Source organism: Panthera tigris, chromosome B1 (genome assembly GCF_018350195.1).
Source record: "Panthera tigris isolate Pti1 chromosome B1, P.tigris_Pti1_mat1.1, whole genome shotgun sequence".
Lineage (NCBI taxonomy): Eukaryota > Metazoa > Chordata > Mammalia > Carnivora > Felidae > Panthera > Panthera tigris.
Window position 1 is genome coordinate 199,822,428 of NC_056663.1, and position 27,798 is coordinate 199,850,225.

General features: G+C 56.3%; 2 protein-coding genes across 12 annotated transcripts in view; both read left to right on the forward strand.

Annotated features, from left to right (window-relative positions):
* The first annotated feature begins 1,678 nt into the window (after positions 1–1,678).
* LOC122238134 lies at positions 1,679–11,130 on the forward strand. 8 transcript variants are annotated; one of them, XR_006217103.1, is made up of 8 exons: positions 1,679–1,761; positions 2,055–2,175; positions 4,359–4,731; positions 5,323–5,400; positions 7,461–7,806; positions 8,594–8,663; positions 8,822–8,933; positions 10,954–11,061. XR_006217103.1 is itself a non-coding variant. In XM_042985012.1 (7 exons), the coding sequence occupies exons 1-6, from the start codon at positions 1,708–1,710 to the stop codon at positions 8,854–8,856; spliced, it is 693 nt and encodes a 230-aa protein (XP_042840946.1). In that variant the 5' UTR covers positions 1,690–1,707; the 3' UTR covers positions 8,857–8,959; positions 10,954–11,061. The 8 variants fall into 8 exon arrangements, 4 of the variants coding, with proteins under 4 accessions (XP_042840946.1, XP_042840945.1, XP_042840948.1 ...); XR_006217104.1 differs by having other exon boundaries at positions 1,704–1,761; positions 2,107–2,175; XM_042985012.1 differs by lacking the exon at positions 2,055–2,175 and having other exon boundaries at positions 1,690–1,761; positions 7,461–7,543; positions 8,822–8,959.
* Positions 11,131–13,971: 2,841 nt separating this feature from the next.
* TBC1D14 (TBC1 domain family member 14) overlaps positions 13,972–27,798 on the forward strand; it is a 106,843-nt gene continuing 93,016 nt past the window's right edge. For 2 of the 4 annotated variants that reach the window (XM_042985018.1, XM_042985019.1), the window contains exons 1-2: positions 13,972–14,033; positions 25,137–25,875. In XM_042985018.1, the coding sequence (XP_042840952.1) occupies positions 25,154–25,875 (722 nt within the window). In that variant the 5' untranslated portion in view covers positions 13,972–14,033; positions 25,137–25,153. The remainder of the gene's footprint in view (positions 14,034–25,136; positions 25,876–27,798) is intronic. The other 2 variants (XM_042985015.1, XM_042985016.1) reach the window with 1 other exon arrangement.

The following is a 27,798-nucleotide window of genomic DNA, read 5'->3' on the forward strand; positions in this document are numbered from 1 at the left end:
TGCTGAGAAATGGGTCCATCCCCCCCCCCCCCGTCCCCCCCAACTACTCCCTGAATCTAGCACAGAACACGGATTTCTGTCTGTAGCTGTAGACAAAACTTCGTCTTTTTGTTCCGGGGGGAGGGGGCGGGGCGGGGAGTACATATAAACGTCGATGTTTATCGTAGAAAAAGAAATCAGTGTATTTTTAAAAGTATAAGGGAAAACTCTACTTCTGTCGCCGTGAGATGGTCGCTGCTAACATTTCTGCAAAACACTTTTCTCGACGGCTGAACGTATATTTGAACATACGGAGAGAAGCTTACAGCACAAGGTGGAACCACACTGCCCCGTGATGTGGGAAATAGGCGTTTACTCTGATGTCTTCTCGTGGCAGGAATTGTAGACCTGGTTAACTTTTCACAGCTGCGTTATTCCAGTCTGTAGATACAACACTTTCCTCATCGCTCAGCATTTAAGAACGTTCCTTTTATGTGCATTGTCTTTAATCTGGGGCGGAGGAGAATCATTTAAATTTTGTTTCATCCATTCTTTTTATGGTTTCTGAGATGTGTAGGCATGTTTTTTAAATGCTTTCTTCACCTTTAAAACAGTCTAAAAATACGCTTCTGTGTAGAATCAATTTATGTAGAATCAATTTTTTTTTTTTTTTTTTCCTTAAGTAAGCTTCACGCCCCGTGGTGGGGCTTGAACTCACGACCTGGACGGAGATCAAGAGTCGTGTGCTCTACCGACTGGCCCAGCCAGGCGCCCCTGGAGAGTTGATCCTTGAAGCGTGTGTATTTTATACCAGGAGCGAGGCTTAAGGATTCAGCCTCATTTTTTACCAGCTAGTTGGACGGCTGCCCCAACTCCTTTTGTTACAAAGCCCCTATCCCGTGCCCCCCTCCCCCCCTGCCCTGTGCCCCATATCTGAAGTGACCCCTGGATAAGGGCCCTCTTAATGTGGAAACCTAGGTCCAACTGCTGGCTGTGTGACATTGGGTAAACTGATGCAAGTCAAATGCTTACAACGGGGTCTCCTGCCTAACAGTCAGTGTTAGCTTCTGACTGACCGGTCGCTGGGATTCAGGAGACCTCCAGGATCCACCTCTTTATTTATTTATTTTTAAGTTTTTAAAATTTATTTTGAGAGAGAAAGTGAGCAGGGGGAGGGGCAGAGAGGGAGAGAGAGAATCCCAAGCAGGCTCCGCACCGTCAGCGTGAAGCCCGACGCGGGACTCGAACTCCCACACCGTGAGATCGCGACCTGAGCCGAAACGAGGAGTCAGGCGCTTAACCGACTGAGCCCCCCCCAGGCGCCCTCAGGATCTGTCTACCTTAATCATGACTGCAGGGGTGTGACCTGAGCCCTCACCGGTAGAGCGGCAGTGCCCACTCGGGCGGGGAGGTGGCGCGGACAGCGAGCTCCCCGGAAGTGCCCGAGGCAGGACTGGAGGATGTTAGCGCAGCAGAGAGGTCCCCTGTGCAGGTGCGCGGATCGTCCCCGGAAGCTGCGCCCCGTGGCCCGCGTACTCGCTTCCCGGGTGCCTGCACCTGCCAGCGTGGGGTGGGGGTGCCGGGCTGGGCCTCTGCTCCTCGCACGACCACCCGGAGCTTGGGCTCTGTCCCCGGGATTGTGACATCACAGCCAAGTGCTGCTCACGCCAAGGGCGTAAGGCCCTCCCTCAAAGTCCGCCAAGCGTTCAGCCGCTGCTCTCGTGATTGATGCTGCTGCTCCCGTCACCGAGACGCCACCCCCGGCAGAGTCTGGGCACGTGGGTAAGTGGCCGTGCAGCGCCCGGTGGCCTGTGTCTGCACAGCAGTCCAGGAACAGAAAGGAGGGCCCAGCCGGCGGGTGGATGGCATCACGGGCGGGCTCTGTTGCGGGCACAGGGGCCGGGGAGGGAGCTGCCGCGTCACAGCCGCCCCCAGCTTCCCGCCACCCGCCTCGCGTCACTGGTGTGGGAGAGACGCGGTCAGGAGCGGTCGCCCCACCCGACCGAGCGGTGAGTGGCGAGGATGCCACCGCCTCACACCGGGACGGCGTCCGCCTGCCTGTGGCCTTCTTCCAGGTGTCCTGCCCTGTTAACCCCGCGAGGTGGGTGCGTTTGCCCCGTGTTACAGGCGGCAAAACCGAGGCACTCGCTAAGGTCTGGCACCCGCTGAAAGGTGGAGCCAAGATTCGAACCGCGTGTAAGTGGCGACCATAACCGCGCGTCCCGTGGAGTCGGTTGTAAAGAGGAACTGGCACAGCCGGGCAGCGAGGACACAGTCCGCGAGGCGCGGTTCTGGGGCGGCCGCCCGGGAGGCTGTCGCACCCCGTCGGTACCTCTCGGAAGGAGCTCCCGTCCCCAGGCGGCCCCTTCCTTCCCCTGCTGCATCGACGGCGGGGGGAGCAAAGCCCCGGCCTCAGGGGTGAGGTCCCACTGTCCCCCCTGCTCCGGGTGGTGTCCGGGCCGGGGGGCCCGTCAGAGCAGAGTCTGGGGTGAAGGGGCAGGCACGTGGGCGGCTGCAGCTGAGACGCGGGGCCACTTCGTGGCACGGTCCGGGGAGATCCATCTCCGCAGGCTTCTGTCCGGCTCCGCACACACCCCTGTGTCGTGGGCCAGTCAGCCCCACTTCCCCCGCCGACCCCCGGGCTCCTGCTCTGACCCGACCCCTGCCTCAGCCAGAGCACGTCCCCGGCGTCCGGGCCCTTCCCAGCCATCCAGGCCCGTGCCGTGCCGAGCTTGCAGTCTGCCGCAGGGTCTGGGGCCCGGGGCCCGCCTTCCCGCCCCTGTGGCCGCCCCTCCTCCACTGCCCCAGCCCCTCCTCAGACCCCCAGGCGGAGGGGAGACCCCCCCGTGGGAACCTGACCCACCGCGGGCCTGGCCTGGTGGGGGAGCCTGAGGCCGCTGGCCCAGCCAGGGGACAGCTTCTTCCTTTGCTGCCTTCTCCCTTTGCTGAAGAGGAAAGGGCATTGAAGGAGGCCTGGCCCGGGTGCCCTAAACCCCAGGCTCCACCCCACGGCTCCCCAGGGGTCATCGAGGGCCTCGCCAAGTCCTGACCCCCTTCCGGGCTTGACTCCGGCTCCTCTCACAGGCCAGGGGCCCCAACTCCTGCTGGTCACAAACGTCAACCGTGTCCACCGCATCCTCCTGCGAACCCACGCTGCCAGCCAGCGATGAAGGGCGGCCCGGTGCCCTGGCTCCCTGCTAGGCCACCTGACGCGCCTCCGCTCTCAGGCCTCGCTCCGGCCCAGTGATCACGGACTTGGGAAATGCTCAGAGACGTGCGGGACCCCCAACTGTCAGTGGCAGACCTGGCCCTTGGCTCCTCGCTGCCCTGCGCTCCTGATCTGGTCGCTACCCCCCTCCCCCCCACCTGCAAGGCCTCGATGCCCCACCCTAGGGAGCCTGCAGGCACCTGGCAGCCCCCTCCCGGCGCCCCCCCTGCCCTTCACCGCATAAGGGCCTCGACAGGATGCCGGTCTGGTGGTCCTGGGCTCCTCCCCACCACCCCCCTCCAGTGTGCCCAGACGCCCACCCCCCACCTGCACCGCCCCTTCCTGAGCAGGGGGGAGGAAGTGGAGAGACGCTGATCTCTGGGTGACTTCCTCACGCTGAACCTGGGTCACCCCCACTCACATACGCTTTTCCCAAGCTTAGTGCCATCACGGGTGACATTGTTACCCGGACAAGGCTGGTGAGCCTTGGGGACCGCGAGTTGGGGTCTTTTGGGGGCCCGGGTGTCTTCATGTTGGCATTAAGCTGCTAATTGGGAGGAAACAGAGATCTCTGGCCTTGGTCTCAAATAGGGTTTGGAAACATTCATTTGTTCAACAGATCTGTATGAGGATCCTACTGTGCGCCAGGCCCTAAAGCTGGTGCCGGTAATACGTTTTATTTTTCTAAGTCCGTAAACCTCCTGCAGCCCTAGTTCTTTGGCGATACAGGTCCTACAGCGTCCTCTCCGTCTCTCCTACGTAACCTTCAGAGGGTCTCTCCAGCCCACCCGGGCCACGACCATTCCTAATGGGGTTTGAGGGCAGGGGTGAGGACCCCTCCAAGTCCCGGAGCCCTCTACATCAGAAGGCTCTTCCTTATCTTACCCATGAATTTCCCTGCCTGGCAGCCCGTCTGGAGCCACGGGAAGTCCCGCGGTGAGGCTGGTGGTGAGGCCCAGCTCGGCCCCGACCGGCCGGGCGGCCTCGCCAAGGTCATGTGGCATCTCTGGGCAGGGCACGGGGAGGAGGGAGGCACGACCGCTGATTCTACACAGTCGGAGGGAGCGTGGCCCTTCCTCCAGAGTGAGTTACCCGTTTCATCTGGAGAGGCCCTGTCTCCGGCCATCACTGTCCAGATGGGCAGCTGACAGAGTGGTTTCCTTCTTGGCAGCGTCTGGCTTTCCGGCTTTGGCCACCGATCGCGGAAAGCAGGGGAAACCGCTGCTCGGGCACAGCCTCGCCTCCCTGGGCCCAGGAAACCGGATGGAGTGTGCAGCGAGGAGCCTCCACCCTCCCTTCCCAGGGCCAACCGCCTCCAGCCATTAGTCCTAACTCGAGCCATGTGGCCCTTGGCAAGCCGTTCACACTCTCCAGCCTCAGTTTCCTCCTCTGTAAAACCAGAAAGGGGAGACCTATGCCAGGTTTAGAGGAAAGCACGTATAGGTGCTGGGAAGGTGCGATTTCCCCTCTAGTGGCCGCCAGAGTCAACTGGTCAAACCACACCAGCATCTCTGAGTGGATGGGAGTCCGACCGGCAGGTCCAGGTGGGGATGGCGGGGGTGGGGACGGTGATTCGGGAAGAGACGGAGGTGGGGAGGTGGGAGGGGTCAGTCTGTGAGGGGCCTTGAATACCTCTTGGGAAGGGTTCATCCTAGAGGTCACAGGGAGCATGAAGGGGTGTGAACAGGGCACCGTTTCGTTCTGGGCGGAACAGTGGTCTCCGAGGTTGGATAGGGATTCTTTTATTTTTTAAGAGCATTTTTATTTTTATATAATTTTTAAATTTTATTTAAATCCAAGCTAGTTTAACATACAGTGTAACAGTGGTTTCGGGTGTAAAGTTGAGTGATTCATCACTTACATATAAAACCCAGCACTCATCACAGGTGCCCGCCCTCCTTAATGCCCATCACCCGTTTAGCCCATCCCCCCACCTATGGGTAGAGATTTTAGAATCAGCTGACACGAGAGAATCTTCTAGAACTTTTGCAGCTTTTAAAAGAGGCTCGCGGTGGCATTTCCTCCCTTTCCTACAGTCGGGCGAGCTCAGGAGACTCCTGTGAATGGAGCTCTGGGCAGGTGAACCTGTCTGGGCTTAGCCTGGTGCTATTGTTGACCTACGGGGTCTTACACAGGCCGTGTCCCTGTTCTGACCGGACTCCTCGTCTGGAGAAAATCACTCGGAGATCATCCAGCCCGCCTCCAGCATAGCAGTGAGTTTGGCTATTTGGTCCTGGATGGAAAAGCCCTTTGAAAACTGTGTGTGAGGGAGCATTAAAGTCATAACTGCATTACGCTAAAAATAACAGGTCTCCCCATATTCTGCAGCCCTCGTGGTTAGACCGAGATGATGCTAACCCATCAGGTGGTGACACTGACAGCATGGGGACCCGCTAGTCCAAGGTGACATCACTCAAAGTGAGGCGAGCCGCTGGCTCCTCATGGGACATATAGGAAGTACACATTTGGGCTCTCGGAGTGACCCCGAGACGGGTCCCTGCTTCTGTCCCCAAATCAGAGCTTCCCAAGGGACCCGTTTCAGAGGACTTGGCCAAATGTCCTCTGGGGGCGAAATCGCCCTCGGCTGAGAACCACTGCTCGAGATGAAAGTCTAAGTTTGTAGGAAATGGTGGGGGGAGAGGAGCTTGCTAAATGCCACCACTAGGCAAAATCCACAATGTGGAAAATTCCACAAGATACGTGATCCCGTGTCACCAACAAATATATGGCACAGGAGAAACAAAGGAGGAACTATTGTCTTTCTTTTCAAATTTTTGTTTAAATTCTAGTTAGTTAACATAGAGTGCAATGATTGGTTTCAGGAATAGAATCTAGTGATTCATCACAAGTGCCCTCCTTAATGCCCATCACCCATCCAGCCCATCCCCCCCCCCCCACCTCCCTCCATCAACCCTCGGTTTTTTCTCTATCATTAAGAGTCCCTTATGATTTGGGGGCATCTGGGTGTGTCTGTCGGGTAAGCATCCGACTCTTGATTTCGGCTCAGGTCATGATCTCACGGTTCGTGAGTTCAAACCCCACGTCCAACTCTGCACTGACAGCACAGAGCCTGCTTGGGATTCTCTCTCTCTCTGCCCCTCCCTTGCTTGCTTTCTCTCTCTCTCAAAATAAATAAAAATAAACTTAAAAAAAAATGAATAGATTCTTCTGAAAAAAGACTCCTATGGTTTCCCTCTCTTCTGTTCCCACCCGTGCCCTATGTTCCTCTGTTTTCTTTCTTAAATTCCATGTAGGAAAGTAATCATATGGTATTTGTCTTTCTCTGACTTATTTTGCTTAGTGGAATACACTCTAGAACCATCCATGTCGTTGCAAATGGCGACATTTCATTCTTGATACGACTGGTGGTGCACTTGCTGGTCTTAGGGTAGCTCTATTTTCAACTTGTTGAGGGACCTCCACACTGTTCTCCAGAGTGGCTGGACCAGTTTGCACTCCCACCGATGGCGCAAGAGGGTTCCCCTCTCTCCGCTTCCTCGCCAACATCTGTTGTTGCCTGAGTTGTTCATGTTAGCCATTCTGACAGGTGCGAGGTGGCATCTCACGGTGGTTTTGATTTCTATTTCCCTGATGATGAGTGACGTGGAGCATCTTTTCATGTGTCTGTTGGCCATCTGGATGTCTTCTTTGGAGAAGTGTCTATTCATGTCTTTTGCCCATTTCTTCACTGGATTATTATTTTTTTGGGGTGTTGAGTTTGGATAAGTTCTTTATAGTCGGTTAACCCTTTATCCAATATGTCATTTGCAAATATCGTCTTCCCTCCCATCAGCTGCCTTTTAGTGTTGTTGCTTGTTTCTTTCTCTCTGCAGAAGCTTTTTATCTTGATGAGGTCCCAATAGTTCATTTTTGGTTTTGTTTCAAAGGGGGATCTATTTTTTTTTTTTTAATTTTTTAATGTTTATTTATTTTTTGAGAGAAAAAGACACATGAACAGGGAAGGGGCAGAGAGAGAGGGAGACACAATCCGAAGCAGGCTCCAGGCTCCCAGCTGTCAGCACAGAGCCCGACTCGGGGCTCAAACTCACAGACGGTGAAATCATGAGCTGAGCCGAAGTCGGACCCTTAACCGGCTGAGCCCCCCAGGCGCCCCATCAAAGGGGGAACTATTTAGATTAAAAGAGATGTAGGAGGTCTATGTACCAAGTCCAGTTTGTTGCCTTTGAAACTTGATTTGGCTGCTATAAAAAGACATTTTTAAAGATAATTGGGACGCTGGGATATATTGAGGAATTCTTGTTAATTTTATCAGGTGTGCTGACAGTTTTGTGCCCACTTGAGCAGCACATCCACCGACACTGGGCGACACGGAGGAGACCGGCGTGGCCCGACACGGTCCGTATTTCTTCACCAGCCTCCACCATTCTCCGAAACAGGAATCGAAACACAGAAGAAGGACAAGAAAAAGACTGCTGCCGGGGATGTGCATAGACCAGGCTGTGACCTGAGATGCACTTCAAAGTGCGGGGAAAATAGACCCCCGTGTGCGGGGAGGGTCAGGGTTGAGCTGCGGGCCTGGGGCTTCACTGCACCGTGATCTCTCCTTGGTAGAGATTTGACACCTCCCATAATTACGCTGGTTCTGAAGATGAAAACAAGTAAGTCAGAAGTGGGGAAAGTGAGGTTTTCGCTCAGCAGTGGAGCCTAATTCTGACGAGTCCAGGTGGGGTCAGAAGGGACCGTTGCCGGGCCACCTGGCTGGCTCAGGCGGTTAAGCGTCCGACTTCGCATGTCCCAGTTGGTGGGTTCGAGCCCCGCGTGGGGCTCTGGGCTGACACAGCTTGGAGCCTGGAGCCTGCAGACCCCTGCCTGCACTGGCGCCCCTCCCCTGGGTTCCTAGAGGCCGACGGACAGCAAGGCTTTCACGCCCTGTCTGCCCCAGGGAGGGGTCGGTGTCCGCGCCCCTACACGGGTGGCCCAAAGCCTTGCTGGGCTTCACTTCCCAGGGCCAGGCTGATGCGGGGCAGACAGAAGAGCCTTCCCACCCTTCAGACCTCGGGGCTCCCGCCAGATGTGTTAAGCTCCCCTCCCCCCCCGCATCAGCACACCGGTGTAGTGAGCCGTTAGCCTGGGACGGCGCCCCGGGTTCTGGCTCTGAACCTGGGCCTCTTTTCTCACCCTCCGTGGTCTCCCCGCATAAGCCTCTGGAGGGGCTTGTGGGGGCCTCTTGCACTTGTACGTTTTCGGTTCAGCCACCTGCTTGGAGCCCTGATGGGGAGCTGAGGCAGGCTGGCCGGCCTCTGTGTCCCCCAGAGCGTGGACCCGAGTCCATGCGCCCCGGAACCCACCCCCTCACCTCCTCTGAGTGGTGCTGCGCGTGCCCCCTCCTACACGCAGACCCCCACCTGCCCCTCCCTGATCCCACTCGGCCCCCCGTCTCCCCAGGAGCCCTGTCTTCCCAAGTCCTCCCAAGAGCCCACGGATGTGGTGATCGACGGCCATCCCCATTTTACAGGTGAGCAAACCAAGACTCAGCGAGGGGTGAGTGTAGTGTGGGTGGGGTCTCACCCCCTGGGGCAGGAGGTTCAGATCCTGCCCGTGTACTTAGCTGCTGTGGGGACTTGGGCTGGAAGGTTCCCCTGTCTGAGCCTCAGTTTCTTCTCTGTGACCCAGGCAGGTGCGGGGATGAAGGGAGCAGACACACGTGAGGTGCAAGGCTCAGTGGGGCTTTGCAGTCTGCCCTCCTCGGTGTGGGTCCCGGCTGCCTGCGAGGGACCGGAGGACGGTGCGGAGACCCTACAAGGCCACGGGGTATCCGGGAGGGCGGCCGGGAGCCCAACACGGGGTGCGGTGGCTGGGGGACGGCAGCACCCAGGGTAACACTGGGAGTCACTCACTGGAGGGCCCGGGACCTAGAGCAAGAAGGGAGTCAGGGCTTCCGGGTAGAGGGCAGAGCCGGGGCAACAGCTCGGATGTGAGGACAACCCAGGTAGTCTGGGTTGAGTCCGGAGAGACCTCGGGCCCGGTGACGGAGCCTCACGGGTGGCCACGAGGGGTGGCCCACGGTGGATCATCACGTGTGGGACGGAGCTGCCCCCTCTGCACCCTCCTCGTGCGCTCCCACGTGGGGCCTGACCCCACAGCTTCTAAATCAGGCTCTGCTTTCTGATGGTGGCGGTGGCAGGCGACTGAGTGATGCCTTTAAAAAACGAGGCTATTTGGAAAATTCCACTGTGGTATGCTGGAACGCGGATCTTCACCCCCAGGCACTTTCTGTTTCCTTCATACCCACAGCCTTAAAGGCCTCCAGTCCTGGGCACCTCTTAAGATTCAGGAAGCCAGAGGCCACAGGGGGCCCCCGGGGGGCTCCCCCTCGCCCCAGCAAGGCCATGCATTCCAGAAGTTGGAAGGTCCACTGGTTTCATCGTAACCCACTTTTTCTCATCTATTATGTGGGGTGCTCTGGGAATGAGTGACCTTTGATTTGGGGCCAGATCCACCTGGGGTCAAGCGTTCCCAGTAAAATGGGGCAACAGTACAGCCTCACAGGGTTGCTAGAATGGTTGGAGACGCTGTTGCAGAGCGTGGACCCTGCAGACCGCAGGCACGCGGCTCTGTTGCGTTGTCTGGCGGTGCACGGGGTCCCCAGCCTCACGGAGCACGAGCCCGGGAATGGGGTTTGCCTCGTTTATCTCAGGGCTTCCGTACGAAGGGGCCCGGGCCGCACAGCCCTCATCCGAAGGTTGACTGTGCTGCTTGAAATCCACTGGTTCCCCATCAGTGAACATCTTAGTACGTCTTCGTCATAAACAGAGCACGTACTTGTCGGGAAATCTAACAGTTTCAAAGTGTGTAGGGACAGAAGATAATCATTTGTGTTCTGATACTCACCGTCAGTGTTTCTTCCTGTTAATGCCTGTGGAATATTCCATACTCTTTGATTATACTGTAATGTTGCTTTAAATTTATTTTTGAGAGAGAGAGAGAGAGGAGCGTGGGCAGGTGAGGCAGAGAGAGAGGGAGACACAGAATCCAAAGCAGGCTCCGGGCTCTGAGCTGTCAGCACAGAACTTGACACGGGGCTTGAACCCACAGACCTCGAGATCATGACCTGAGCTGAAGTCAGACGCTTAACTGAGTGAGCCGCCCAGGCCCCTGGGGCAACTTTATCAGGGTTGCTCCTTTCAGGTGTGTTATTAGACCAAAGAGATTCTATGTTATAATTTTTTTCTTTTGCTTTCTCCTTTGTCGGAGCCGTGCCTGCCCTTGTTCGTGACTGTGTTACTATCAGGAGTTCTGCCTCCCTGCATTCACTGATTTTAATCTACTACTGGTAGGAAACAGGTCACTGCACCCGTTAAAACTGTGAGTGGGGCACCGGCTCGGTTGGTTAAGCGTCCCAGGCTCGGTTTCGGCTCAGGGCAGCATCTCACGGGGTTCATGAGATCGAGCCCCAAGTCCAGCTCTGTGCTGGCGGTGCGGAGCCTGCTTGGGATTCTGTTTCCTGCTCTCTGCCCCTCCCCCGCTCTTTCTCGCTCTCTCGAAAAATAAACTTTAAAAAGCCCAAACAAAAAAACAGTGGGTAGAGTACCGGTTGATGGCTCTGGTGTGAGGGCCTGAGGCCTGCTTCTCGCAGCAAAGTGCGGAGGCTCACGGTGGCTTCTCTGGTCCTGGCACTTTTCAGGCTCTGTCTCTGGTTTTCTTCTCTGGGCCTGAGGTTGTGGGAAGGCTGACCTCCAGCTCTCGGGGCTAGCCCCGTCTCCGTTTTCTGTTGTTGTTTTTTAATCATTTCGCTCGATTTCCAGAAGCAACAAGAGAACCCCAAATTCCAGGCACTGTTTCCAAGAAAATGAGCGCTCCCATGTCCGTGGTGAAGGAGGTTAATGCAACAAGGAATAAAGGCAGAAAGGACATGCTTTCTGGTGGATTTCTGAAAACGCGTGGCCAGGGGGATGCTCCTTTGAAATAAACCAAGCTGTTCAATCCGCCTCCACCTCGTGGGGACAGACTGGCCCTGGTGGCTCTGAACAGAGGCTGGGGTGGCGGAGGGTGGGCGGGAGGATGGCGAGCGGGCGAGAGCTTCTGCACAGCGGAAAACAAGCTTGGGGCTCCCGGCCGAGCAGCCTCACTGCCCAGCGCCCGTTTCCTTACCTGCAAAAGGCTAGTCACTGAGCCAGCTTGGTAGGCTGTGGGGCTCAACTGTGCTAATGGGGTGAACAGCCAGGAGGGCACAGAGCAGCTGGGATGGCACCGGGTACGGGGCCAGCCACGAGCAACATTTATTCATCCATCAACAAATATTTATGGAGCTCACATTTGGGGGCTGAGGAAGAGTCTGAGAAAATGTGTGTTTGGGAGACTACATCCCCCTCTCCTGAGAAGGGATGCAAAGGTGGTTTGACGGGGCAGGAGACCTCTGGCCGCATCCTGTGCCCACCTCCTACCCCACTTGCCCTCTGGGCCTCAGTTTCCCCTCTGAGGGATGGCCTTGAGGACCTGTCAGCGTCCTGACGCTGTGTTTATGACCCTCTGGGGTCTGCATCTGGTCGGTTAACCATGTTCCCCACAAGGAGATGGGGCTGAATTGGGAGGTGACCTGTCTATCCGCCCCTTGAGACTGGGGATCGTGAGGGCAGGAACTGTGGGGGGTCAGTGGCTCTGGTGTGGCCAGAGCCCAGCATGGGGCTGGTATAGGGGTGGTTTCCATGGGTATCAGACACCTGCTCCTGCTTAGGAAGCCTCCCTGCCAGGGAGGCTCAGAGGTCAAGGCTTGAAGATGACCTTCCATGGGGGGGGGGGGGTGTCTCTGAGGACTCCCAGCACCCCTCCCCCCACCTTTGACCAACACACTTTCTGCGCATTATATTACTGGGAGGTGCCAAGAGCTCCTCAAACATGCCAGAAACTGACAAAGCCAGACAATTTTTTACATTTAGCCGTCACGGCCATTTCCTTTGTCTCTAACCCTCACACAACTTGCACGGTGAAGGTGCCGTGAGCCTTGTAGGTGGGGAAAGCTGGGGTGGGCGGGAAGGCTTCTGGGCACAGCCAGGGAGGGGTCGGCCAGTCCCAGGCCTGGAACTGAGCGGAGGGAGCTGACGGCCACCGCTCGCTCCTCTGCAATGGCTTTGCGGCCCTCACGGGAACCACTGTAGTGAGCATCATTCTGGGAAATTCCGGGGTCCAGTCTGCACGGGGGAGCCTGGATGGCTTCGCCAAGGCAGTCAGCAGTGAGGCGGCAGAGGTGGGACACCCTACATAATTGTGTCCGTATCACAGATGGGGGCTGGGAGATGCTAGGGTTCCGGGAGGAGTGCGGATGCCCACACAGCTTATCTAGTCCTTTGTACTTTTAATTTTGTTAGACTCCCTGAGGGTGTCAATGACTGGGGGGGGGGGGGGTGGGCCAGGGAGGGACTCTGGGCTTAGGCAGGGAGCTGGGGGTGGGCAGCAGGATGGGGGAAAGGGTGAGGAAAAGGCAGACAGAGGGCGCCAAAGGCAAGTCTGTGGGTCACAAATTTTTTTGGTTCTGGATTCAGAACAATGGTTCCTAGTCATTGTGGGGTTTTAAAACCCTAAGACTCAGAATGAGGACTGGAAGGGATTTGGGGAGTTGCAAGGAACACTGTAAAAGCAGACATTAATCCTGTTTATTAAATTGCTAATTAAGTCAGGTCAGAAGCAAGTCTGTACTTTCCTGTTAGAGGGGTTTTTTTTTGTTGTTGTTTCTTTAATAAGCTGGGGAAGGCATGTTGGGGTTTGAAGGAGACCTGGCATTATTTTTCCTTAATACCACCCAGAATTGTAGGCATTTGTAAAACTTCTATTATGCACCAAGCACTGTAAGAGGCCCCTCCTGCCATTGTAACTAACAGTTGCTGAGTTTTTAGACCTAGCGCGCAGGCAGGAGAAACAAGCTAGGGGGTTCCTTGGCCAACACTAATGACCACAGCTCCGGGCAAAGTAATCCTCCAATGCAGGCTTCCAGATGCTTTCCGTGAAGGAGAGATTACCCTTCCTGTCCCTGACCCTCTGCCAGTTCAAATCCTCCTTTAGATTTAGCTGATCGCCTGAGGTTTCCGCTCTGGTAATTCTGCCAGTGACAGCCCTCAGGGCTCCCGGGTCCCAGCCACTTAAGTCTGTCTTCTGCTCTCCATGTCCCCAGAATATAACAATTCAACAAATATTTAAGTGCCCCAACTATGTGCCAGGCCCAGGGAATCTAGCAGTACACAGGATAAGCCCGCTTTGGCCCCAGGAGCCTAGATTCTGGAAGGGGGACGAGCTAGGATCAGTTAACCAGCTAAGGAGAGCGTTCTCATTCAGGGCTTTGCATGGTCCTGGAAGGCTGGTTGGGCCCAGCATCTGGCTTCTGACCTCTCTCCCTGCCCGTCCCTCCTGGGACCTGCGGCCTGCGACCTCCTCTCCCACTCTGTATGATCACAGACCCTGTCTCTGGAGTTTCTGCAATGCTGATGCCAAATAACGCACATACACGCCAGGCCAGCGGTTCCCAAACTATCTTGCCTCTGGAGACGGTGATTTAATCGGCGTGGGGCGCGGCACGGGCGTCGGAATTTTCAAAATCCTCAGGCGATACTAAGGTGCAGCCAAGTCTGGGAACAACGGCGCTAAGTACCGTGTCACAGCTCGACAAAGGAGAACTACCAGAAGAGCCCCTTTAACAGACCGAGAGACTAAGGCCAGGCCTGGATGACGGGGCCTGGCCTGGATCCGCCCGCCTCGCACACCTGCCCCAGGGCAGGGGAGCCCATCGATGCGCTCCGCCGCTCGGCTCCTCAGGCCTGGTCCCTGCCCGCTCGCGCCCCTTCCCCCCTCCCGGCCGCTTCCCACTTCCAAGATGGCCGCGGGTGGAGCCGACCAGGTACGGAGGCCCCTGGCGGGTGTCCACCGGCGCTGTGCGGACACGAAGATCCTCTCGGGCCTCCCCTCGAGGCTCCGCTGGGCCCTCGGGAGAGAAAAGGGTCGGCGACGCCGCTCCGGGGCCCGCAGGGGGCGGGCGAGCAGCCGAGGAGTGGCAGCTGGGCGAGCGTCGAGCTCGAGGAGCGGCGCCGGCGCGGCGGGGGGGGGCGGCAGCCGGGCGGAAGAGCGGCGGCGGCCGGCAGGGGGCGGGGCGAGGGCTCGCGGGGCGGAGCGGATCAGGGGGCGGAGCGGATCAGGGGGCGGGGCGAGGGCGCGCGCCGCTGTTGGCCCCGGGCAGCTCGCGCGCACCTGCCTGCCCGGCCCACAGCCTGCCGCGCGCCCAGCGTCCTCGCCGCACAAGTCGCGGGTCCCGGGGGTCCTGGGCTGCGGGCCCGCGGGCCCCGGAGATGGCGTCGGAGCCGCGCTAACTCCGGTACTGAGGGCCTCCGGCGGGGGCCGCGCCGCGCGGGAGGGTGGGGGACGGGACGCGCGGGGCTGCTGCCACCTGCTGCTGCGTCGGCGAGAGCGGGAGGCGGGCCGGGCCCGGGCGCGCGGGTTCGGGTCCTGCACCGGCGGCCCCCTTGCCGCCTGGCCGCCGCCGCCCCCCGCACCGGGGGAGAGCGTGGGGCCCGGGCGACATTGCGGAGCCCGGCGGCTCCCGGCTCGTCAGCCTCTCCGAGAGACGCGCGCGCGACACGCTCCTTTTCCGGAACTTGATGAAAAGTTTTGTCCTTCAGACGCGCGGGGCTCCCCGGGCCAGAGGGGAGCTGGCTTGGCGCGCGCATGCAGCCCTGCAGGGACCCCTCCACCTTGCGGGTCCCTGACCCCCGACCCCCAGGACCCTGTGCACCATCGGGGGCCATCGACCCCCGGGGGACCCCTCCACTTCGGGACCCTCTCCACCTCGGGGCCTCCTAACCCCGGGTCCCCCTCCACTTCGGGGTCCCCGACCCCTGTGCCCCCTCCACTTCGGGAACCACCGAAACCCGGGGCCCCTCCACCTGGGGGCCACTGGCGTCTGGGGGTCCCCCCCTCCCCCCAGCTCCTGGGACGGAGCTCCCGACCTTCTTGTTTTTCGGACCTGCTGTCGCTAGACCGCGGAACCCCCTCATCCTCAGACCCCCGTCCCTGTCCAGGAACTCCTTCGGCCTCAGAGACCCCCTTTCCTGGGCCACAGACTCCTTGTGTGCGGGAGACCCCGAGCCCCGGGCCCCTTCCCGGCCGAAGGGGCCGGAGCTGGTGTGGAGCTGGCGTTCGGGGCGCTCCGCAGGCGGCCCTCTCTGGGCGGGGAGCTGCGGTGAAGAAGCAGGGGTGAGGCCTTGAGGAGTTAGCTTCCGCAGGAAGCGGGAGGACTGGCCCCCCGCAGACCCCAGGCCTCAGACCCCAGGCTGGGCGGTGCGCATTTTAGCGGCCAGAGCCTTACCTGGCCAGAACCATCCCCCACCCCCGCTTTTCGTCTTAAAATTGCACAGCACCATTTTCTCCAGGACGGAATTGAAAGCTTTGCTTTGGAAAGTTCTCTGTGCAGGAGGCTCCTGCGCATCGACTTCACTTTATTTACTGAGGCTAGTTGAGGCTGGCGTGTTGGGACCCTACCAGCAGGATGTTGGCACCTCGTTGTCTTGGCTTCCTTTATAGAAGGGTTGCATCGGCACACTGTTAAGTGCTTTGCTACTCCTTGCAAAGGGCTGGTCCTTAGAGGAGTTCTGGAACGCTGCCCCTTGCCCAGTTTATCTGGCCAGTACCAACCCATGTCTCAGGTTTGCATATGACTTCTTCCCGACTTCTTAACCACCTGCCCGCCCCTCCCCCCCAGGCTTAGTTGTGTGTGTGTGTGTGTGTGTGTGTGTGTGTGTGTGTGTGTATATATATATATATATATATATATATATATACATATATATAAATGCTTATTTATTTTTGACAGAGAGAGAGAGAGACAGAGCATGAGGGGGGAGGGGCAGAGAGAGAGGGAGACAGAATCCGAAGCAGGCTCCAGGCTCCGAGCTGTCAGCACAGAGCCCGACGCGGGGCTCCAACTCACAAACCGTGAGATCATGACCTGAGCCAAAGTTGGACACTCAACCGACTGAGCCCCCCAGGCGCCTCCAGTTGTATATATTTGACCCCTTTGGATTGTGGGCTCCAGCTGATCCCCAACCCTAATGAGCACCTGGCATGTACTTGGGGCTCAGGGTTATTGAGTGAATACATCCTTTGGGAAACATTAAAGAAGTGAAGTACGTGGCCGGGTCACTGGGCCTTGGTGTCCTCCACGGTCCCAGCAGGTTCCTGCTGAGCACTTTGCTTCGTGCTTGTGAAACTGAGTTTTCAAAATCTGCCTTCGGCCCACCCTCTCACATTTAGCCTCAGTGCCGCCCCACCTGGCTTCTGTTGACCCTGCCATTCCTCTCCACCCCTCCGCCCCTTCACCCCTCCACCCCACTGCCCTCCTCCCCTCTGTCCAGTGTGTGAAGGCCTGTCTTTCGTGCCTGCGCGTCCCCTCGCTTGTGTTCTGTTGAAGTTCTCGCTGACGCTGAGGACCTGCTTATCAGGGCAGCTTGTTTCAGAATATGTCTCCCCTGTCGGTCAAAGCTCCTGATCATCGTGTCCCCAGCCTCAACACAGGGGACACCTGCCCAGCATATTGTGGGTGGTCACAGAGCTTTGAGACCTTGGAGAAGATGTGCCATCAAAATAGGTATTTACAAGTAACACGAAAAGAAGATTTTAGGAAAATGAGAGTGTGTTATCTGTTAATGTTTCAGGGCGGCTCTGAAGTTTCTAGGGCCTGAATTGTTAAGAATTCTCGATTGCCAAGCCAGAAGATAAGCTGGGCTAATCGCCTCATTTTACAAATGGGAAGTGGAGGCCCAGAGCTTAGTGCCACAGAGCAGGTGTGAGGTATTAGTGACAGGAAGGAACTATACAGTGAGGCTTGGAGACACAAAGTGGCCGAGTCTGGGCTTTATGCAAATAAGTTACTTAAATAGCAGGCCTAAGCCGACTGGCCCCGTCTAGTACCCAGGAAGAAGTAACACCATGCAACATCTGAGGTTCAGCCCATGCCAGGCTTGATTCTAAAGGCTTTATGTAGATTGCTTGCCCAATCTGGCCCATTGCCTAAGGAGATACGGTCTATTATCGCTCCCGTTGTACTACTGGAAATTGGGGTGCAGGGAAGTTAAACTCTTCCAAGGTCACACAACTTGTAAGCAGGGGAGCCAGGGTTTGAACCTGCGCAGTCTGCCTCCAGAACCGGCATTATTTTGCCCTCTTGTGTATTTCTTTTTTTTTTTAACGTTTATTTATTTTTGAGACAGGGAGAGACAGAGCATGAATGGGGGAGGGTCAGAGGGAGGGAGACACAGAATCTGAAACAGGCTCCAGGCTCTGAGCTGTCGGCACAGAGCCTGACGCGGGGCTCGAACTCACGGACTGCGAGATCGTGACCTGAGCCGAAGTCGGCCGCTTAACCGACTGAGCCACCCAGGCGCCCCAATGTTTATTTATTTTTGAGACAGAGAGAGACAGAGCATGAACGGGGGAGGGTCAGAGAGAGAGAGGGAGACACAGAATCTGAAACAGGCTCCAGGCTCTGAGCTGTCAGCACAGAGCCCGATGTGGGGCTTGAACTCACGAACCGCGAGATCACGACCTGAGCCGAAGTCAGACGCTTAACCGACTGAGCCACCCAGGCGCCCCTCATTTTTTTTAAAAAAAACCTTTTTCTTGCAGTCTGACCTACAGAGAAGTGTAAAAATTGTTCAACCTGTAGCATATCGATTGTCACAAAGTTTAGGGTCTGAATCTTTAAACGTTCCAGCAAGTCCTGTGTGGGCTTTGATGTCAGACCTGGTTTGCATCCGGTTCCTGTTGCTGTGTGACCTTACGTGATGTACTCACCCTTTCTGAATCTCATAGTTTCTTCAGTGTGCTTGGCAGGCTTGCGATGATTAGAGCGTGCGATAGCACCTAGCGTGTTTGGTGCATGGTGAGTGTTCAATGAATGGTTTCTCTTACCTGCAATCAAGATTATAAGTTGCACTGGTTTGATTACGTGGTCTGAGTATCTTCCTAATCTGTCAGTTGCCCATCAGTCACTTTATAGGTACTGACGATGAGTCACTTTGGTAAATCACTCTGTGTAACTGAAATACTTTAGGGAAGTGGGGGCACCCCGGCCCCCACTGCCCGTGCAGTGAAAGTCCTTAAGTTACAATGTCCCACCTATGCCTTTTAAATACAACTACTTTTGGGCAGTGAAAGGTAAATGTCTTTTCCTTAGGGTTGTGAAGGAGCCTTTGGGGACCCTCAACAGTTTACCCCCAGTTTCTACCTGGTTTGCTGATGGGCCAAAACTTACGTAAACAAGGGTGTGAAGTTCCAGGCACCTGCCAGTGGCCATTCACCTTCCAGAGGAGTATATTGAGCTCTCAGGAAAGTCTGTCTTAGGGTTATTTTTATCCTGAAGAATAACCCACGTAAAAACCAACTTACTTTTGTGGTTGACTCTCCCATTCTGCATCGTGCAAATTAACCCACCGTCGTAGGCTGCTTGCGCGGCAGCAGGAAGAGGAAGGCTTAGAGTCGTATCCAGGTCGGCCCTCGCACAGCTGCTTCGTGACACGCACCCCTTGTGCCTTGTCTCCTCGTGTGTGAGCTGGCGGTGAGGGTACCTTGAACTCTCGGGGTTGCTGAGGAGGTTACAAAGATTGCGGGTGTGAACTCTGAACACTGCGCCTAACATCTAAAGCACACTTGGTGGGCAGAGACGGCTCATGTTAATTGTTAATGCCAAGGAACCTGAGTTCCAGAACATCCTGTGCCTTTCTTTCCAGGGTCCTTTCTGTGTAAGCCATGACATTAAAGAGAGAAAGGGACTCACAGTGGTTGGTGTTTGTGGAGCCCTGTACAAAGCAGGCTCATTTACATGGGAGATACCACCTAGATCAGGGGGTTCTCCTTGGTGTCAGAACCTCCTTTCGGGGGTGCCTGGCTGGCTCAGTCGGAGGAGCGTGACTCTTAATCTCAGTGTCGAGAGTTTGAACCCCACGTTGGGTGTAGAGATTACTTAAAAAAAAAAGGGGGGACCTCACTTCAGAGGCTTAACTAGCCTGTTTCTCCTGACTGGTCCTGTCCTCCAGAGTCAAGGTGAAAGCTTGGCAGGTAGGTGTGTTGTGTGTGTGTGTGTGTGTGTGTGTGTGTGCACCAGTCCTACCAGGAGGCTGGCGGTCTCACCAGACTTCTCCCCAGGAAGCATGAAGGACCCGGAGGGGACGTGTACAGAATGACGTGGGTGTTGGAAAGAGAAGACTCAGGTAGGCCCTCGCCTACCCAGCCGCGGCTCAAGCCTGGCTTCGTTCCCATCTGGGAAACGGCAGAAGGCAGTCTGCTCTTTCACGGGAGGGATGAGGATTTGGGGAGGTTCCTGACATCTGCGTTAGAGCTGTGTAAGTAGCAAAGCAGACCGAGGGGCCTGGGAGTCACAGATTTGGGTTCAGGCCCCAGCTGCTGCCACATAAAAGCGGAGCTCTTGGGTGAGCCACGGGCCTCAGTTTCCTCCTCTGTACAAGGGGGGGGGTAATACGTAGCACGTAGGGCTATGAGGGCTATGAAAACAGAATGGTGATGTTAGGAGCTTAGAACAGAAGCTGGTACTCATTAAGTTGTAGTTTTAGTGATGCTCTGGGGGTGTTGGGTGCTGTAGACCTGGTCCTGCCCTCTTGAAACTTTGACCCTGTGACAGGTGTATCCCCAGGCCATGGTTGACGGAAAGGAGCCAGAACCTGTCTCCTCTCAAGATTAAGGGTACGGAGGGGCCCCTTGGCGGCTCGGTCGGTTGGGCATCTGACTCTTGACTTCGGCTCAGGTCATGATCCCAGGGTCGGGGGATTGAGTCGCCCCCCACTCCAGCCCCCGCCCAACTGAGTGAGGAGGCTGCTTGGGATTCTCCCTCTGCCCCGTCCCCCACTCGTGCTCTATGGAAAAAAAAAAGATTTAAGGATATGGAACTCAGTGGTGGAGCAGGGCTGATGGGACATCCGGCACTGAGGGCAGGTGTGCCCTCCTTGGAGGGTCAGGGAGAGCAGAAGTGTCCCGGGTGCTGACGGGGTGTGAGAGCTGGGACAGGGAGGGCGGCGGCGAGCAAAGGCCTGTGGAGAGGAGGGCGCCTCCGAGTGGGTGGGCAGCATTATTTCTGCCCCGGGCCACCGACGAGTGGAGGTGTTTCTGCCGGGGACGTAACTGAGTCATTTGGGTTTGGCCTTGTAAACTGCTTATTGACGAAGACTTGGTCAAGACTTTGTGCCTCTGCTTTTTTTTTTTTTTTTTTACTTTTTTTTAACATTTATTTATTTTTGAGAGAGAGAGAGAGAGACAGAGAATGAGTGGCAGGGGAGCAGAGAGAGAGGGAGACACAGAATCCAAAGGAGGCTCCAGGCTCCGAGCTGTCAGCACAGAGCCTGACGGGGAGGCTTGAACCCACGAACTGTGAGATCATGACCTGAGCCGAAGTCGGACGCTCAACTGACTGAGCCACCCAGGTGCCCCACCACCGCTTTTTAAAGAGAAGAAAATTAGGGGAGCTTGGCTGGCTCAGTCAGTAGAGAGAGCAACCTTGGATCTCAGGGTCGTGAGTTCAGTCCCCACTTTGGGCATGGAGCCTACTTTAAAAAATATATATATGCAGTAAAGAGAAGAAAATTAAACTTCTGTTCAAGATGGAATTGTGTTCCAGAACCTCATTCAGAGTCACTGCCGTCTGCTTCCTGACTTGTGTTGCAGACCTACCCCCGTGGGGAGAAGGGCATTCGAATGTCTCGGGCCCCTTCCCTCTTTGCTCGCTACAGAACTCAGTTTTGTGACTGGTGAATAAAATGCAGGTGGTCTTGTTGCCTGGGATAAAAGCCTTCCTCATGTCTGCACTTGACGTCTTGTGTGTTTTTCCAGGTCTGGGAGGTGATGATGGCTGGTCATCATTAACCGTGTATCGCGTGCCTGTGGCTGGCCGCCTGGGCCCGGAAGAAGCGGGGAGGGAGCCTGCTGCCACGGCCGCTGCTGCGGGCGAGGGGTTTTGTCTGAGGCTCTGGGAAGCAAGTGCAGAGAGAGGAAGTCTCTTACTTTCCGAACCATCGTGCGCCCGCTGGTGCTCACCGGGTGGCGCGGTAGCCCGTCGTCACTCCTCGTCACTCGCTTGCTGTGTCCCTTGTCCGCACACGATGCCTGGACTTGACGGCGGGGATTTTCTTCCTCCTCTTGTGACCCCCGCTGCTCACCATGTTCTTGAAGCGTAGCCCAGCTCTCAGCAGAGGTTTCCTGGATGGACTGTCCCTGAAACCTGCCCTCTTAGGACATCGTTGTTAATAATGATTAACTCCGCAAATGGATTTTTGAATCCTCAGTCCCTGCCAGGCAGTGGCATCTGGAACCTGTTAGCTTAGCGCTGTACCTGCCCGAAGCCTAGAAACCAGCAGAGAGACGTGGAAACAGCTGTAAATACAGTTGTGTGAGGGGTGTGGCCCAAAAGAGCCCAAGAGGAAGGGGGATCCGCAGCTTCCCGGGGGGAGTGGGGGAAGGCTTCTCAGAGGAGGTGGCCTCGCAGGTGGGCTGGGTCTCCTTGCGGCATACGTACCAGATCCCCAGGGGCGCCCGTGGCCAAGCTGGGGAGAGCATCCGGGCAGTGGGGCCGCGCGGCTGGGTTTTGAGAGGCGCGAGGGTGACGGCACGAGGCTGCGGAGGCTGGCAAGGATGGGCTCGGGGAATTCAGGCTGATCCTGTCTTTAGAGAACGTGTGACTTGGAGGCCGGCATCTGCAGCTGGCCTCCTGGCAGGCTTCCAGAGTCCACCCTGCAGCCTCTCTGAGAAGCGGGCGCTTTGTTTGCGCAGCCTCGGAAGGCAGGTGCTCTGGGCCGCGGCTTCTGGCTTCATTGTACTGGTGGCCCCAGGCGGAAGGGCTTGGGGACAGGTGGCCGTGGCCCTTGCGGGGTTTGGTTTAAGAGCGTGTTGCCAATGGAAGTTCGTTCTTGCTCTTCGGTTTATTTCCCTGAAGGCTGCCACCTTGTTTGTGAGGCTTAAGGAACTTAAGTTGGACTTGGTAGCAGTGGAGCCCTCAAAGGTCATTCGTTTTCTCCTCAGAAGAGGCCCTCGTCCCGCTGTCCTGGCCCCCAGGGCTCTGCCAGACCTGCTTCGTTCACCTTCCGCATGCTTTCACCTGGGCGATTCGGAGCAGGGGTCCTAGTCTTCACTGAACACGCTTGTTTTGTGTTCCTGTTTTAGTGTCGAAAGCTCAGTCTGAACACAGTTTTTGCAGGCACTCAGCTCTTTATGTGGCTGAAGGAGAGGAAATTCGCATTTACTGGGCACCTGCTGTGGTCAGACGTGGGGCGTGCCCACGTGCCCATAAACGACATGCTTCATTTCATTTATCCTCAGAGCGGCCGTGAGTTTCGTGCTGTTGCCCCCTTTAACTGCCGGGCACCAGGAAGGTTCAGCTTCTCCCCGTGGTAAGTGGCAGGGCCAGAATTTCCTTCCAGCTGGCCAGGTCACCAGGCTTTCGGCTCCGCTCACGGTGAAGATTTCCTCTTGTGTTGCTGGCTTTTTGCCAGCCTGACCTGTCAGAGTATTCATGGTGTTTTGATAATTCTAGGAACTTTTGACATTGCCAGACGTTAGCTCTTAACTACGTGCTAAAAATGTTTCTTACCGTATTTTCCTTTTGATTAAAAAACGAAAAGCGTACAATTCTCCAGTCCGGGTACCTGTGAATCTCTCTGTGTCTCGCTGTTGTGACTCCTGTTGCTACAGAGAGGGGTTGAGTTCGGGCACTTTCCTAGAGCAGGGTCTCAGGGTCTCAGAGTTTGCTGTGGCTTTGCCTGGAGGAGCTCGGGGCTGGGGACGCGGAGTGGAGGCTCCAGCCCAGGAAACCGAGGGCGGCGGGCACCGTGAGACACCGAAACTGTGTTCACGTGTGCCGAGGTGATGCCAGATTCTTTCGGAGAATAAACCGAGTTTTTGCGCTGCAGGTTAGAGAAGCGCTTCAGGTGACACGTTCGTAGTTTTATATTTGCATTAGAGTCTAATTTGGCATTTTTGTTTTGGTGCAGTGCGGTGTGGTTCTGCCTTCTAAGAAAAATTGATAATTGATCAGTACAACATCATGATTAAATAATCCTTACTCACTCGGTCATATTTCAAGTTTTTATACATAGTTCAGTCTATTTTTGAATTCTGCATTTTGATTCATTCCTTCACGTTTCTATTTTGGCTCCAGTGCTGCACGGTCTGGCTGGTTCCTTCGATTTCTGGGAGGGAGGGAGATCACCCCCGCCCTCTGGTTCGCTTCTAGTGAATTTGCTTTTGCTGTGTTGACGTGGTGAAGGGGCCAGGCTTCCTGAAGGGGTTTAGGAAGGCCCAGTGACCCCCAAAAGGGGGTGGTTACCGTTGTTGCCGCCTCTTTGATGACGGCCGTTGCCAAGAGAGTGCCTTTGGAATGCTTTTCTCCTGCTACTTTTCTTAATTCTGCCCAGGCAGTCCAGCGCAGCTGGCGTTAGAGCCCAGGAAGAGTCCCATTGGAACCCAAGAAAGTACCATTCTTTATGTTGTCTTATGCCATGGATCAGATTTCAGTAACCCCATCAAGGTTCTTTAGTTTTGACATTTTATTTATTTTATTTTTAAAATTTATTTTTGAGAGAGAGGGAGAGAGAGCATGAGTGGGAGAAGGGCAGAGAGAGGGAGACAGAAGGTCCGAGGTGAGCTGTACGTTGACAGCACTGAGCCCAATGAGGGGCTCCAACTCAACACACTGTGAGATCATGACCTGAACCGAAGTCAGATGCGTACCCGACTGAGCCACCCAGGCGCCCCAGTTAGTTGTGACATTCTAAAGGTCAGTAGAAGGTCGCATCACCTCCACCTGGGTTCTCAGTCTCCCAGGGGCTGTGCTGTCCAGGCCTGTGCACCTGCCACCCCGTCATTCCCACCCCAGCCTTAGGCCAGAGCGCTGTAGGCAGGGGTGTGTGTCACCAACAGCTTTGACTCTTGTCACTCAAATCTCTATTGTGGGTCCGTGGTCTGTTTTTCCTGTATTGATTGTGTCTTCCCCGAAGCAGCCTCCTACCTGGGTTTTGACAACCCCACACTAGGCTTTTCATCCACTAGGTTTGGCCCGTTTTGAGGTCAGTCCAAGCTCTGCCACCAACCAACACTATGATCTCGAACCCGTTTATTACCCTTGGAGCCTTGGTTTCCTCCATGGTCATGGGGGTGATATACCCTGCCTTGCAGACGCAAGTAAGGCGACCACAGCATCATGGGGGCCGCGGCCGACTTGGGTGTGCTTGGGGTCATCTTACCGTACACGGCATACCTGCTTTATCTTGGTTCCTGTCTTGATGGCAACATCTTAATTTTTATGCTGTCTCAGAATAAGTAGAACTTGACTTACATATGGGTTACAAATTCATGTACTTTTTTTTTTTTTGTGAATGTTTGAGAGAGAGGGAGGGGCGGGGAGAGAGAGAAGCCCAAGCATACTCTGTCCTCCCAGCGCAGAGCTCGACATAGGGCAGGCTCACAAACCAGGAGATCGTGACCTGAGCCGAAACCGAGAGTCAGATGCTCAACCGACTGAGCCACCCAGGTGCCCCATGAATTCACGTATTTTTGATGGAGGTATTCTGTTTATCGTTAAACAAAACAAAACGTGAAAAACAACCCTCTCTCCCTGCCTGGCCTGGTCCTCATGCCCCCAGTGTTGTCCTGGGGGTCAGACATGTGACTGGTGTGGTGTTGGTGATCATGAGGAAGGGGATTGTTTAAGTAATTTTACCTTAGACGTATGTAGCCTTTAGGTTATTGCCCTATCGTTTTATATCGTGGTAACATATGCTAAAACTCTAGCTTCTGGTCCCAAATGAAAACTCGAGTACGTGGGACTTTTTCAAGGATTCCTCTGTAAAAAGGGCATCAGAACATTCGAGCTGTGCACTAGCAGAGTGGTGTCTTAGGCTTTTATAGCCACGATCTTACTTTCCATTTTTGTATTTTTTTTTTTTTTTTCTAGTTTCTTCTTGGACCAAGATGACTGATGGAAACCTCTCCACCTCTACAAATGGCATAGCCTTGATGGGCATTCTGGACAGTCGGCCAGGAAATCATATTCAGAATCTACAACACTTGAATCTCAAGGCACCCAGATCCCTCTCGTTGCCAGAGTACGGGCCCAAGCTGAAGCTTGGGCCTTTAGAAGATCAGCACAGCCTTAAGTCCGTGGACTCGGGCATTCCCACCCTAGAGATCGGTAACCCGGAACCTGTCCCCTGCAGTGTGGCCCACGTGAAGAGGAAGCCGTCTGAGTCGGGGACCGTCCCTGAGCGAGCCTGCCAGAGCGCGTGCCCGCTGCCGTCCTACACGCCACCGGCTCCCGGCAGTGCCGAGTGGGAGCGGGGCGTGCGGAAGTCGTCCACGTTCCCCCGGACGGGCTATGACGCGGCCGAGCTCTACAGCCCCGCCTCCAAGGCCCTGAACCGCAGCGACGATGTCTCCGTTTGCAGTGTGTCCAGCCTCGGCACGGAGCTGTCAGCCACGCTTTCCGTCAGCAATGAGGACATCTTGGACCTTGTGGTCACGAGCAGCTCCAGTGCCATCGTGACCCTGGAGAATGATGACGACCCTCAGTTCACTGACGTCACCTTGAGCTCCGCCAAGGAAACCCGGGAGCTGCGCCGGCAGGACTGTGTCGATGGAACGGAGGATGGGAGTAAATCGAAAATACTGGGACCGTTTAGTAACTTCTTTACCAGGTAACACTATCTTTGTGCAGGGGTTAGGTGACCGGGCCAGCCGCATGTCCTCATCGAAAATGGGGGTTTCCTGCCTTGCTGAGCAGGCCCTGTGTCACGCAGGCCATCGCGTCTTTTCCCGGTGGCCCAGGGTCCTGTGGAGCTGTGTTGGTGATTCTGCCGTCTGAGTCCTCACCGCTGTCACTTCTGTGTCCCTCCCTGGCGCACTCGCACAGTTTGTTGTCCCTTCCTGGCCTCTGACCTGCTGCTGTGCCTGAGGGTGATCCACAAGGGGCCGGTGCCACCAAACCAACCTTGTCCCCTGAAGGGCCTTTTATGCTAATAACTTGAGCCTCTTGGGCCAAGCACAGCGTGCCAACCTGGGTGGTCTGGGCATTAATAACCCACGTTTCCACCTCCGGCCCCCGTGCCCCGCATGGCTGTGCTGTGGCGTCCGTGCTGTGGCCCAGGCCCTGCTGCCGGGGTGTGTGCTCTCACGGCCCCACAGCCGCCGCTCTCCCACTTGCGTGAGGACCAGGCCACGCAGGCGCCAAGCCGGGGCCGCTGGGGCCCTGGGGGCACGGCTCGCAGAGGACCTGCCTCTCACCTGTGCTCTCGTGGTTTTGTTCAGCAAGCGTGTATGTCCCCCGCTCTGCTCTCGGCAGGTAAGACGGGAGTAGTAGGACCATGGAAGTGGTGACAGGTGATGACTTTGGGGAGGGCTCACGGGCCGGGGGCGGTGGGCGGGGACACGTCAGTCTGTCACACAGCCGCTGTGAACCCCCACGCCGTGCAGCGCCGTGAGGAAGGGCACGGGGGCTGTGCGAGAGGGGGTGCGGGGGGTGGCCACCTCCCCAGCTGCTCGTCGTGTGGGCTCCGGGCCTGTTTCCGTGGTCCGCTGCAGCTCCCCCCGAGTGTGTGTACCGTAGCAAAGCCCGTGTGGGACGCTCGGTGGCGCTGGGGGTCCCTGTGACGTGGTGTGCCGTGCTGGCGGGGTCAGCTGGAGACTCCGTGACGCGGGCGCCGATGGTGACTCCCCGCCGCGTCCGCTGCTTCGTCCTCTGCGTGTGCGGCGTCTCGAGTGAGCCTGAGACCAGACTTGAGGGAGAAGGTCTTTGGCGCAGCTGCGGTTCCTGAGGCACCTCTTCTCCCCGATGTGCCGACAGACAGGCGTCAAGCTACCCCAAGTAGCATCCCTAGTCCCAGAACTCCGTAGAACTCAGGACCGCCCCAGGGGGAGGAGCCCAGGAGCTGTGGGGGACACGGTCGCTGTCCCTTCTGAGATCAGAGCCCTAAAGCAGGTTGTGGTTCAGATGTGTGTGGCCGAGCTGTTCTCTTTACTCAGGTCGTTGTTTTCAGCGTTTCCTGGTTACAGGTACCACCTGGGTGCCTGGTACACGTGGCTTCCCAGGATCCACCCCCAGAGCTCCGGAATCAGAGTCTCAAGGGAAGGGCTTGGGAGGCAGGTTTTCAGAGCCACGTGGGGTTCTTGGCAAACTTGGGAAGCCTGGTTCGCAATGGGGGTGGCTGGGAAGCAGCCCGGAGGGAAGAGCTAAGCTTTGGATTTAACAGACCTGCGCCCACATCCTAGCTGTGTGACCTGGAACAAGTTACCTCACCTCTGCGAGTTCACTTTCTCATCTCTAAACGAGCATTAGAAAGCGCCCGGCACAAAATGTGTCGTTGACACACAAGGTACTCTTCTGAGACCTGCTTCACGTGTGGTCACGGGGCCGAAGTGGGTTCGCACGTGGGAACCTGGGTGGACCCAGACAGAGTGAGCTCTAGTTGCCCACTGGGATTGTCAGGACCCCGCCTTGCGCCGCTGCCTCGTCTCGCGTCTGTGTTGGAGCCTCTTCTCCTTTGGAAGGAAACAGCGTCGATCACTGTGGATCATTGCTGAAGCTACTGTTTTTTTTGTTTTTTTTTTTAATTGAAGTGTCG

Bases quoted from the DNA above. Each gene is read 5' to 3' on its own strand.
- LOC122238134 (XM_042985010.1), top strand. From the start codon at position 1,708: ATGCTGCTGCTCCCGTCACCGAGACGCCACCCCCGGCAGAGTCTGGGC. The intron at 4,732-5,322 runs GTGGGGATGGCG...GGTCTTACACAG, and splicing joins AGTCCGACCGGCAGGTCCAG to GCCGTGTCCCTGTTCTGACC. The intron at 8,664-10,953 runs GTGAGCAAACCA...CTCGATTTCCAG, and splicing joins CGGCCATCCCCATTTTACAG to AAGCAACAAGAGAACCCCAA.